Raw genomic sequence first — 13581 nt, forward strand, 5'->3', positions numbered from 1 at the left:
AACTCAAATAACTTATTAATAAAGTCGTCTGAAATGGCAAAGAAAGCGTTCTTGCAGGACTCTCAGAGTTTATCAAGATTATTAGAATTCATCTTCAATGCCTCCTCCATCTTACCCCAGACATGCTCAATAATGTTCATGTCTGGTGACTGGGCTGGCCAATCCTGGAGCACCTTGACCTTCTTTGCTGTCAGGAACTTTGATGTGGAGGCTGAAGTATAGGAAGGAGTGCAATGAAGTGCTGCTGAAGAATTTGCCCTCTCCAGTGGTTTTTAATGTAATGGGCAGCACGAAAGTCTTGATAGCTCAGGTTGTTGATGTTGCTATCCACTGCAGATCTCTCGCACACCCCATACTGAATGTAACCCCAAACCATGATTTTTCCTTCACAATTTGATTAATTTATGTGAGAGTCTTTGGTCCATGTGGGTTCCAATAGGTCTTCTGCAGTATTTTGATGATTGGGATGCAGTTGATTCAACAGATGATTCAAAAATCGACCTTCTGCCACTTTTCCAAATGATCAACTAGAAGTCAAGTTATTATTTGTTGCTCTTACAACTGGGATAGACAAGAATCTTGTCAGGTAGTGTAGAATATTACACACATTGGTTCTTATGAGAGCAACGTGATAGTCATAAGAAGCAATAATACAGTAAAGTAAATGCACAAAGAAGCTTTAGAAGTCTTTAAACCTTAGGAAAAAAATGAGTCTGCTGCTCTGGCTTTAAGAAAAACTCCACACTCACTCAATAATAAGGTCAGCCTACCCTCTTCTCTGTCAATAGATGATACTTAATATACACACAGCTTTTTTTTAACCAAGTACCCATCAATAATCTCCCACTTGCCCTTTATCCTGCTGTGGCATGAGGTAAATAACGGACTCTGAAGTCAAAAGTGCTCTTCAGAACAAAGTCATTTAAAGAAAGACAGTTGAGTCATAATGGCCTTCCTGTTTAACCACCGGAAAGGTCCCAGAAACTACAGAGTAAGTGGAGGTCTTACAGCACTTGCACACACTGGCTTTTTAAGTGACACTTAGAAGAAATGAAGAGCTCTTAATATCAAAACAGGTGCTGATAACAAAAGAGGAAACATTTGACATTCACTCAGGAAATTCTATCTTCATAACTGCATCGTAAAGGTTTTTAATATATTGAATTACATTTTAATATATATTTTTAGATATTTTATTTAAAAAAATAATAATTTGCCATGTGAGTGTAAATGATATTTCAAGCAGGGTTGAAATAAGAATCCCTTAGAACATTGTTCCAGAATAGAGTTGCTATTGTTAACTAAAACAAACTATATATTCATTCCTTTTCCTTCGGCTTAGTCCTTTTATTCATCAGGGGTCGCAACCACGGAATGAACTGCCTTATCCAGCATATGTTTTACACAGCGGGTGCCCTTCCAGCTGCATACCAGTACTGGGAAACACCCATTCACACTCATTAAAACACATACACTTTGGCCAATTTAGTTTATCCAATTCAGCTATAGCGCATGTCTTTGGACTGTGGGGGAAACTGGAGCACCCAGAGGAAACCTGGGAGAATATGCAAACTTCACACAAAAATGCCAATTGACCCAGCCGATGCTCGAACCAGTAACCTTCTTTTTGTGAGACGACAGTGCTACCCACTGCGCCACCGCATCGCCCCACAAACTATATAATAAGTTGATGACTTATAATGACTGAAGGAAAATAAAAAGCCAAAAACAAACAGTAAAACAACTAAATGAAATACAAATTAAAACACTTTTAATAAATAAAAAATCAATAAACATTTAATTTTCATACAATTTTGGATTGATTTGTGTTGGGACAACATGAGGAAATTAAGTTAACTTATCGGGTTTTGTAAATTAAAGTGGATTAAACATAAAACAAGTAAGTTGTCACAAAAAATCTCAACAATTGTGTTTTTCACTCATTTTAAAATGTAGAGTGAACAAACAGCAAAGACGTTTTTAGAGTGTATGCACCAATTACCTTCAAGGAAACATATTACTTCCAGGTGGTTTTGACCACATTCCAGGTCCATATCACTTTGTCAAAAATGGATAATTATTTCACAGCTTCTTCAGCCTATATTCACGAGACAAAATCCAGAAACAAAGATCAAGCAAATTAATGTATTTAAAATACATTTTAATTCAACTGAAACACACCACTAACCTGTTGTCATCACTGCCTTGTGACGTCATAATTACTAATTAAGATGTCTAGTTAGTCCCAAGAAACTAGTCTTATGCGCACGATCATTTTGAAGAATGTAAAATTTATTATTATTATTTTTTTAAGATTTAGTTTTGCCCTTTTACTAAGTGGATAGGACAGTATTATAGACAGGAAGTGAAGTGGGAGAGAGACAGGGAGTAGGAACGGGAAATGTTATCGAGCCGGGATTCGTACTCGGGACGCCCTGAAGTGCTACTGCACCATATGTCAGCGCTAACCACTAGGCTATTGCGCTGACACAATATATTTTTTAATTAAGATTTGTTTGTCTCCTGAACGCTGAATAAATAAGCTTTCATTGACACATGACGTGGTTGGATAGGACAATATTTGGCTGAGGTACAACTATTTAAAAATCTGTAATAACATTCATGTACTGGCAGATGCGCGTGTTTGCGCATGTGTGTGTGATTGTGCATGTAAAGGTAATTAGATGGACAGGTCAGAGTACATACTCTGAAAAAGAAATTATTATATACACATATATACAGTTGAAGTCAGAATTATTAGAATTATTAACAGGGAGAAGATTTTTTTTTTCAACACATTTCTAAACATAATAGTTTTAATAACTCATTTCTAATAACTGATTTATTTTATCTTTGTCATGATGACAGTAAATAATATTTGACTAGATTTTTTAAGACACTTCTATACAGCTTAAAGTGACATTTAAAGGGTTAACTACGTTAATTAGGTTAACTAGGCAGGTTCAGGTAATTAGGCAAGTTACTGTATAATGATGGTTTGTTCTGTAGACAGTTGGAAAACAAATGCTACACACATATACATATACATACAAAAACAACATGTATAACAGTCAATAAATGATGAAAATAACAGATATAAACAAAACAGACAGAAAGAAATCAATCAGTGGTAAAGAGTGACAACAATGATAGTAATGTAATGATAGTAATAATGTCAGTAAAAACAAAGAAAGGACAACAGTAACAATAACTGACAACAACAATAACAATAATAATAATTACAAGTACTACACCAACTACTACTGAAAATTACTTATGCTACAACTACTACTGCTGCAACTACAGCCATAATGACGACTACTACTACTACTACTACTACAACAACGACTACTACTACTACTGATACTACTACAACAACATCTTACCACTACAACTACTGATACTACTACAACATCTACATCGACAACATCTACTACTACAATAATGACCAATACTACTATTACTACAACATCTACTACTTCTGATACTACTACAGCAACGACATCTACTGCTACTACTGATACTACTACAACTACTATTGCAATTATTTCAACAACCACAACTACAGCTCCAATTACTAATACAACAGCAACAACAACAACAACAGAAAACTGTATAAAAACAATGGTAGAAATACTTAAGATAATGAGGAGATAACAGGGGGACAAGTCAGAACAGTAATATTAATAATGGTAACAAAAGTAGAAGTAATAATATTAATGATGAAGAGGTGAGGGGAGGTTGGCAAATCAAGATGAGGGCAAATAATAATAATAATAATAATAATAATAATGATAATATGTAAAAGAAGATTTTAAACTTTGAAGAAAATCCTACATTTTGTACTCTGTTTCTCTTGATTTCTGCTTTACGCAGGCAATGCCATCCAGGCATTTGGCAATGGCACAGATGTAGGAGTGTGGCAACCCCAACCACCCATCATGTCCACTCCAGCAGACCCCTACACTCCTCCAAAAGGACGTGACAGGACATCCAACGCCCTGGATGACCCAACGCTCACCAATGACCTCGACAGCAATGCAGACCATCTCTACAGCTTCTGTGGAAGCCTGCAGGTACAGAAATTACACAAGCATCCTAAAGTTTTCTATCAGTGTGGAAAGTCAGCAAAGCCTAATCAAAAAACACCAGTGTAAAATATCTCCCGGACATCAAATATTACCGCCATTTAAATCACCATATTGACTCTATCTAATAGTAAATGACATCTGTCAATCAAACACACATGACGCCACTGGCCCACACAGATAGTTGAAGATACACAGCCTGCGTCAACTTTACAAACAGCCGGCAGCTTGTTTGGATGCTTTCAGGCTTTGCTTGGCATAGGATGACTTTCATTTTTGGAGGCTCGGAGTGAGACGAGGGCTTACTTTTGATTGATGGGTTTGGGCCGCCGCAGTGATAACACACACACGTAGAGCCTCTGGGCAGAAATGAGATACATCAAACTGCCAGAGCTGTCATGTCACTGCTAATTGGCTGGTATATTAACACGAGGAACACCCTTAAGCAGGATAAACCCACCCATTAGGGAAACATATCTTCACATCTGAGTTCAAGCCTGGCACATGTGACGGCTCTAAAATGACTGGCATACAGGCAGATGCAGATCTTTAAAGGGATATTTCTGGTTAAATATAGTCTGAAGCTGTCAATCGAACATAATTGCGATCCAACTATTGTTATGAAAATGGAAAGTGATTATAGTGATGTGCATGTCTACGGTTAAACGAAAGTATAAGCTTCATACTTAAAGGTGCTGTAATTGTTAGACATTTTACAGTACATTCACTTTCATTGAACTACAAGAAAAGGGTTTTTTATTTTACATTAAATGAATTTCATTCATAATTATGGCCACAGCCATATCCCACTGCAGCCCAAGACCGGTTAGTCATTGAAGCTAAGCAGGGCTGAGCTTGGTTAGTACTTGGATGGGAGACCACATGGGAAAACTAGGTTACTGTTGGAAGTGGTGTTACTGAGGCCAGCAGGGGGCGCTCAACCTGCAGTCTGTGTGAGTCCTAATGCCCCAGTATAGTAAATAGGACACTATACTGTCAGCGGGTGCCGTCTTTTGGATGAGACGTTAAACTGAGGTCCTGACTCTCTACGGTCATTAAAAATCCCATGGCACTTCTTGTAAAGAGCAGCGGTGTAACTTCGGTGTCCTGGCCAAATTCCCTCCATCACGTGGCGCTGTTGTCCTGTGGCTGCCGTCGCATCATCCAAGTGGATGCTTCACACCGATGGGGGTGTGGAGAGACCCCCCCCCCCCCACCCTCATGATTGTGAAGTGCTTTGGGTGTATGGACAAACATGATTAATGTGCCAATAAATACACATTACTACATATTATTGATTAAAACTGATTTGATTAAAACTATTTCTAAAGCAATATGTTTTTTTATATATATTCTATGTACTCCTGACAGTAAATACAGATATAAAGTCCATCTATACAAAATATATTCAGAAAAAAATGGATTGAAAAAAGTTATGAAACAAGTTTCCATTCTGCCTAATGCTCATATTTTGGGTTCAAATAATAATGATGACAATAACAACAACAATAATAATAATAATAATATAGGTTATGAAATTATATTTGAGAAAAACATGCATTCAGCCTTTAATTATATGGAACATTTATTTTAATATAACAAAATATAAGTGCTTCGAGTCAGTCAAGTTATTATGTATTATTAAGCAAGATTGTTTCTCACAGCATTTTATGATTTTGTAAAGATCCACCACAAATTTTGTTGTCTAAAAAACACAATTTCAACAATAATCAAACAAAAAGGTTTGGGCTCTGTTATAATGATCTAAGCGCAAAGTCTAAAGTGGATGGCACAAAAGCATTAAGGGCGTGTCTGAATCCACTTTTGCTATTTTAAGGATGGAAAAATACAGTTTGCGCCGCAGCTTATGGTTTGACAGGGTGTGTTTTGAGCATAACGTGCAATAAACCAATCATCTCCCATTCCCTTTTATGAGTCAGTTGTGTCACGCCATGGCACATTTGCTATTTACCTGGCGGACTTCGAAAGTAGAAAAAAAAGGAATGCTTCACTAGCGAGAAAACAGTTAAACAGACCATCTGGTCAACGCCAGTGGTGTGTTGGTTAGTGCGTCGACACATGCACTCCGGTGCTCACGGCGACCCAAGTTCTATTCCCGCCATGCGATCCTTCCCCTCTCTCTGCTCCCCATACTTTCCTGTCAATAATCTCTACTGTCCTAACCATTAAAGGTGAATAAAAAAAACAGACCATCTGAATGAGGATAAAGAACGAGTCTCCTCTATTTGGCCTCTTTACTTTCTCTTTACTTTTACTCTTTACAATACTCCTTTAATTTCGTGGAGTAAGAACTTCCATTAGCCTACATATTTAATTTTGTAATTTTGTTTGTTAAGCACAAAAATGTGTTTCAAAACTATTTCTAAATTCAGTTCTGATTTCCAGCAAATGAATAAATGAACAATAAATAACGAAGTTTGGTAAAAAAAAATAAAAAATCCAAACACATATCCAAACACACGTCATATTCTTATACCCTATATAATGACACATATGTCTCCAAAACCCACCAGGTGGACAACTCTAAACTAGTTTTTATTAAAACAAATATAAATATGCAAACAAAAAATAATACTGCTAATTATAATAACATTATACAAATACAAATTGTCATGAATAAACTAAAAAAAAAAGCCTTCGAGGTGAAGGCGGCATAGAGGCAGTGTTTTTTTCATATTTATGTAGAAAATAATAATTTTTGTAACATTTGATCCTTTATTTTTTCATAAGTAAAGATTTTGGTCTTCCTTCCTGGCGTGGTCTTCCTCAAAATAGTAACGCGCCAACAATGCGCTTTAACACACCTCCTTTTCAGACCAGCACACCCATGAGTCCACAAAGTGGCACAAAAGGATTTGCTATTTAAAAAACATGGAGCAAAACATGAAAATGACAGTTGTCCTTGTTTGAAAACAGCAAGAAATGGCACCATACATGACTTGCGCAATGCTTAATTTGAGCCGGATCTTGTCGAATCCTGTTGCGGAAAATATCCGATATTTGTGTTTTGCATTCCGATATTTATTTTAATAGATCCGATATTAACTTGTGCAATGTGAATACCTATGTGTGCGTGCGTGTGTGTGTGTGTGTGTGAGAGAGAGAGAGAGAGAGAGAGAGACAGACAGAGAACGTGAATGAGTGCAAGCGGCATCACGGTAGTCACCATGCGCAAGTTAAAGCAAAAGTCAAGTTTAACTATTGCCCCTCTACAATATTTTCAGCCATTATGTTTACGATCACCCTCATTGGTTTGGTTTCGCACGCAGTGAGCAGCGAAAATAAATAATGGCATAGTGGCGAACCTAAATAATATTTGAATTATTCATTTACAAATTAAGCAAGGGCTTGCACCTTATTGCGCCGGGTGTATGATAGGGTCCTTTATGTAGAAACGTTTCTTCAAAAGTCCAGGCGTCACATCTTGTCATGAGTCAAAATGAGTTCTTTTATTTCCTAAGTAACAACAACCTCACAGACATTCTTCATAAAACCGAACGTGTGTTTAACTTTTTTCTAAATCTGCAGCTCATAACAAACCCCAAATACAGAGCACCAGATCCTCTCCTGCAGATACAGCGCAACAATTCATCATATTGCAGTAATAACAATATCATGATTTATTAGTAGACACAGTTTCTTTTGTCAGATAGACTTTCAGGAAGGCTATTAATCATTTTATCCCACAATGCTTTTCGCAAGAATTAGCTCTCGTTCTCTCTCCATTGTGCAGTACTGTTATTATATTCCAGATTCTCAGAGGAATCACTTTATCGTTTCAACAAACCAACCTCTGAGTGTGTGTTTGTGTGTGTGTGTGAGAGAGAGAGAGAGTGGGGAACTGGATAGCAGAGCGCAGTATTAAAATATATTGGTGTGTCACATGTTGATGCAAACACACTGCCCTCCTGCACACAACGAAACACACATTGTTTTAAAAAGAAAGCCCAGAGAGAGCCCAGTCGGCCACAGCGGTGTATACGTGTGGTGTTTGCATGTGGGTTGTAGGACTCATTATCATAACATTACATCTAAGTCAGAAAGACCTCTCTCTCAGGCCAGAACCGCATGACCTCTATTTGCTGTGGTGAATTACAGTGCTTTATTGAGGCTGCGCTCGACTCGGATCACACTGAACTTGCTTTAGAGGGCTGCTAGATGGAAATGCTTCAGTCTGAGAAATGGTTTATAACACAAAACCTTGAAGAGCTTCTTGCAAGTAATTGACTTTTCAGTCAGTACTTTTCAGCCGGCCTCTTTCTCTCTTTCTTTACAGGCTCAGAAACTGAAAAGCAATGTTACTCTGGACGTTCTTTGTGTGGTAAGAGTCATACATTTCCACTCACCTATATTCCTCCAGTCATTTATGGACTGTTTGCACAAGATGCTTTCTTTACATTTTTGTGTCTGAGTAATCAAGCCTTTTATAAACGCAAGACATGTCATATGTGTACACAATGATATGGAAGTCCATATTATATTATATTATATTATATTATATTATATTATATTATATTATATTATATTATATTATATTATATTATATTATATTATATTATATTATATTACATTATATTAGTCACAGAATTAATGTATTTCTTCTTTATGTTGTTGGTTTTTTTTACGCATTGAGAGATTTCCACTATACTTTATGTTCACATTATATTATAGCATAAAATTTAGCATACATTTTCTTGATTTGTTTTTTTTTTTTTACTTAATTGTAACTATGTTGTAATTCTCACAATTACAAACTTAGTAACATACAGTCACAGTTATAGGAAGTAGATCGATTGGAATCAACAAATGGGATCTTATTTCTTACAATTGCAAATATTTCAGATCTGTAACTTTCTGAGGTGCTGTTTACACTACGTTTTTGTTTTAAAGGGGTGGTCCACTACGATTTCACATTTTAAACTTGATGTTGATGTGTAATGTAGCTGTATGAACATAACATCTCTGAATGTAATACGCTCAAAGTTCAATGCAAAGGGAAACAAAAAAAACTAATTTGGCCACTATAAAAAAATACATCCAGGCTAGTGAGATCACAAGGGCTTCTGCTTATGTGCATTTACCTCACGCATACACTCTGCGCAGTGAAAGGGGCGTGGCCAGAGGCAATATAATGTTAAAACAGTGAAAGCTAAAATGGCGTTCAAACGCTGCTATTTTAACAGAGCTTCTTCTGTTTCAGTATTTGGGCTTCTAAAGGACACAACATAAAGAGAGAAGTGCTTACAATTTAATTTTAATTTCGTTCCCAAGAATTATTAAAAAAAAAATTGAAAAAAAGATATAGTGACAAAGGAGAACTTCCAGAATCTCTCCCAGTTCAGAGCTGGATTTGGCTAAAAACTCCAACTGACACAGCTATGGATTGTGAGTCACAACCTATAAGTATTTTTATTTGTTAAAATTGATCAACTACAGGCACAGTTTCTAGTGTTAATGGTATGTTGTAGCGAGGACGTAAACAAGGATGTAAACAACGGAAAATGCTGTTTGGCACCGCTAACAATTTAGCTACAAATTCATATTTATCTGTCAAGCTGCTGTAAACAGCCACAGCAGCGCTGCAGTGTCTCTCTGCGTTTCTCTCTATGCAGCCACTTTCCGTGCGTTCTACATCTCAAATAACAAATTCATTTATTCAGACTCCTTGTGCAGACTCCATTCACACTAAACAGTCTAAAGATTATTGCACACTGAATCAGTCATTTTCGTCTGTATTTTTCACATGTTAAAGAAATGTATTCATCCTTTCGTATTGACACACTGCCTTTGAAACTTTTGTCCATTATAAAACTAATTCTAATTGGGTTTAATCGTCTTTTTAATGCAATCATTTCACTCGGCGGCCATGTTTGAAATGCCTCTCATGCAGTTTGCTGGGGCATCTTGTTTGAATAGGGAAACATCGATATCTCCAAAATTGCTTGCCAAGCTTACGATTAAATTTCATATTAGGAAACAACAATAAAATGAAACAGCAGCTGTTGTTTTATTCACCATATTGACCGTTACGCTTTTCCCCATTCAAAACTATATGAATGCCATGTCTTGTATATTCTATAGTTTTTAATACAGAATGGTCCGCTTCGGTCAGTTGCTTCGATAAGTCAATGTAAACGACATCTATTATAATGTCTGCGGTACTGCCAGCCTCTGTTGTGGATTTGTTTACGTACGTAATATGTGAAGTATCACAAGCAATGTATCAAAATTACACTGATTTCCTAAAATAAACTTTCCATTTGGGGATAATCCAGCGCAGCTCTTTAATAATTAGCTGAACTCTCCTTCCTCTCTATGCAGTACTGGATGAACACAATATGTAGTCTATTCCTCTTTCTTTTATTATTTTGGAGAAGAGAACAAAGCATCACTGCTCCAATTGACTCAGAAATGTGATGTGATTTTTTTGGAATGGATTCATTAAAACACATTGGACTCAGTGTGCAAGGTTTGTCTACATGACGAATTTTTCAGATACAAAAATACGAAAAAAAAAAACACATAAAAATTTCAGACTTCAGTGTGCAAAGACCTTAAAACACATGATAGATGACCATTTACGCTCATTCTGTATGCGCATTTACAATACAAAATATACTGAGTACTAGTCAAAGAATGGCTGTGGATAATCGTGCCTTTTTTTTTAATAGTTTGTGTTTCAGTCAATCTATACTGAAACAGAACACCAGAATTCCCAAACTTGAACAAAGATGCCGGCGTAGTGTGGACGACAGTTTCGTAACTGAAACAAAACCTATGCATTTAAAGATGAAAACACATCTGAGATATGCTGCATATTACACATCGCAGTCAGCAGAAGAAAGTCCTGAATGTCAGTTGCAAATTGTAAGCTAGAAAGTGATCATTTTGAGAAAGAGTACTGTAATAAATCTTTTTTTTAGTACTTTGACATACCATAAGTGGGCTTCCATAATAAGCAAAGCATTAGAAACACCTATAAGTGAAATTGTTGCTTCATTTTGCTTGACATTTCACTTTTTTTCCTAATAAAACATTTATAAGAATAATAACAAAGGATTAAAAAATGTCTGAAATTCAAAATATGACCTTTCTCCACAGGATCAGCAGCTGAACGACCCCAGTAGCTTTAATGCAATCACTCGGAGCTCAACTAGTGCTGTCTGTCTGGTGGACTGGACTGTGCTGCTTCTGCTGCTGTGTCTGCTCTCAATTCTTCACCTCGACCATCTTACAGCCTCACAGACTTTATAGCTGCTCCCCGATCAGACCTGCTGCTGCCTCTGTACCATACAAAAACAAAAAAAAAAGATGTTGTATTTTGAGTTTTTCCGCAAGTGGTTCTGTGCGCGCTGTGGTGTTTCAGTGTGATGAAACTATTCTTGGTCCACCTGCTTTTCTTTCTCACTTATTGGAGATAACAGACAAACATGGACGCAATCGGAAGCTCATCTAGGATTACTTTGTCAACGAGGTGTCACCTGAACTCTAATATGTGGTGCCATTTTTTTGTACCATCACAGTGAGATCGGACTGAGAATACAGGAATTAATGTGAGATGCAAGAACCACTACTGACAATGAAAGATTGATGCAGCTTCTGCATATTAGTGTGCTGCAGATGATCGTTTATTTCCTCTGAGCTGATGCCACAGGAAAGCCTACAACTCCAACTAAGAGTGTCAAGCGGTGCACAGGATTTTTTTGAAGGCTTATCAGCAAAACCTGCTGTTACAGTCCCTTATTAGGGCCTACAAACTCCATTCTCCCTCAAAGTGGCAGTGACGTTTTGTGGTGCTCCAATTAGGATGATACGGTTTTGGAAATGAACATCAGGATAGACACAACACTTTATCACATCAACACATGGGCAGTTTTTTTTTTTTTTTTTTTTTTTATTTCTGGACTCGGTTAAATTTGTAAATGTCAAATCTATTTTAGTTTTTGTCCTCTCCAGTGAAACAAGGGTGAGAGCGATCTGCTTATTTTGGGAATTTCTGCCCCTACTTGTAAATACCATCTTTGTTTAATAACCATATTATTACGGTGGCCGAGAGAGCTTAACGTGCTGCAATTTAAGAAAACACATGCAATTACAAAAAACACCAATAAACTGAGAAAAGATCTTCATCCGTTTGACAGCACACGTGCTGCAAGCCCTCACAACGCAAACACATTTTTAAAAAAACACAGCTGCAACGCCAACAAATAATGAAAACACCTGCAATTTCTCACAACACTTTCAAATAGCACGGAAAACAACGGAAATGTTTAAAGAGGGCTATATAACGTGACGAACCCGGCTATTAAGTTATGGTAATTTAGGCTAATAAAATACAAAAGACAAGAGAATCAGGATGTTAAAATAAACAAAGAAAACTCACCTTTCAAAGATCACCTACAACTTCACTGAGCAATACATTTTCATAAATGGTTTGCGTTGTGTGAAAATGCAGCTCGTTTTCATAAATTGTTTGCATTGTGTGAAAATGCAGCTCGTTTTCATAAATTGTTTGCGTTGTAAGAAAACGTAGCGCGCTTTCAGAAATTGTTTTCGTTGTAAGAAAGTGCAGTGCACTTTCATACATTTTTTGCGTTGTGGGAAAATGCAGCACGTTTTCGGAAACTGTTTTCGTTATGAGAAAATGCAGCATGTTTTCGTAAATCTTTTGCATTGTGAGAAAATTCAGCGTGTTTTCCTAGATGGTTTGCGTTGTGAGAAAATGCAGCACGTTTTAATAATTTGTTTGTGTTGTGGTAAAATGCAGTGCGTTTTTGAATGTATTTGCGTTGTGAGGATTTGCAGCATGTGTGCTGTCACATAGATGAAGATCTTTTCTGGCGTCTTTTATAATTGCATGTGTTTTCTTAAATTGCAGAATGTTAAGCTCTCTCGGCCAGCGTATATTATGCTTGATTTCTAACATGTTTTTTTTTGGGCTAGTGTATCACCTCTGTTGTGTGAACTATGACTTACATTTTAGTGATGAAATCCAGAAGTAACTTTGAGGGTTGATACCACAGTTCAGTATGTGTCAAATGTGCTGCTTGTACATTCAGTGAGAACGGTTTCTTTCGCTCATCCCAAAAAAAGAAGTGTTCTCCAAGTATCATTTCTGCATTGTTGTTGTACTGGTTAGCTGTAAAAAGAAAAAAAATAAATATATAAACATATAGAACAGGGCTGTAAGACATGCAAGAGACAAAGACAAACTTACATTAAACAAACTAAAGAAGGTCTTTTAATGTCTTTATTTATAATTATTGTTTTCAAAACACATGGGGTCAGTAAACTGCAAAGGTCTCATGAAGTGCTTTGAAATGTGCCTTTTTATTCGATGTTTGGAGTAATCTCAACTGAAAAAGTAAGAGAGGGTGGGGCATAGAGTAGCCCATCCCCTTTTTTTCACAGCTCTGCCAGTAAGAGTGGTTGAGCTCTAGCGCATCAAATGAAAAGCAAATGAGAAGCATCT

At 36.8% G+C, this 13581-nt stretch overlaps 1 protein-coding gene across 1 annotated transcript in view; it reads left to right on the plus strand.

The window, feature by feature from the left end:
- The window catches only part of gfra1b (gdnf family receptor alpha 1b), a 62795-nt gene extending 49468 nt beyond the window's left edge, over positions 1 to 13327 (plus strand). The window contains exons 7-9 of the mRNA XM_056470114.1: positions 3877 to 4076; positions 8386 to 8430; positions 11211 to 13327. Of these exons, the coding sequence (XP_056326089.1) occupies positions 3877 to 4076; positions 8386 to 8430; positions 11211 to 11363 (398 nt within the window). The 3' untranslated portion in view covers positions 11364 to 13327. The remainder of the gene's footprint in view (positions 1 to 3876; positions 4077 to 8385; positions 8431 to 11210) is intronic.
- The last annotated feature ends 254 nt before the right edge of the window (positions 13328 to 13581 follow it).

Source organism: Danio aesculapii, chromosome 12 (assembly GCF_903798145.1).
Source record: "Danio aesculapii chromosome 12, fDanAes4.1, whole genome shotgun sequence".
Lineage (NCBI taxonomy): Eukaryota > Metazoa > Chordata > Actinopteri > Cypriniformes > Danionidae > Danio > Danio aesculapii.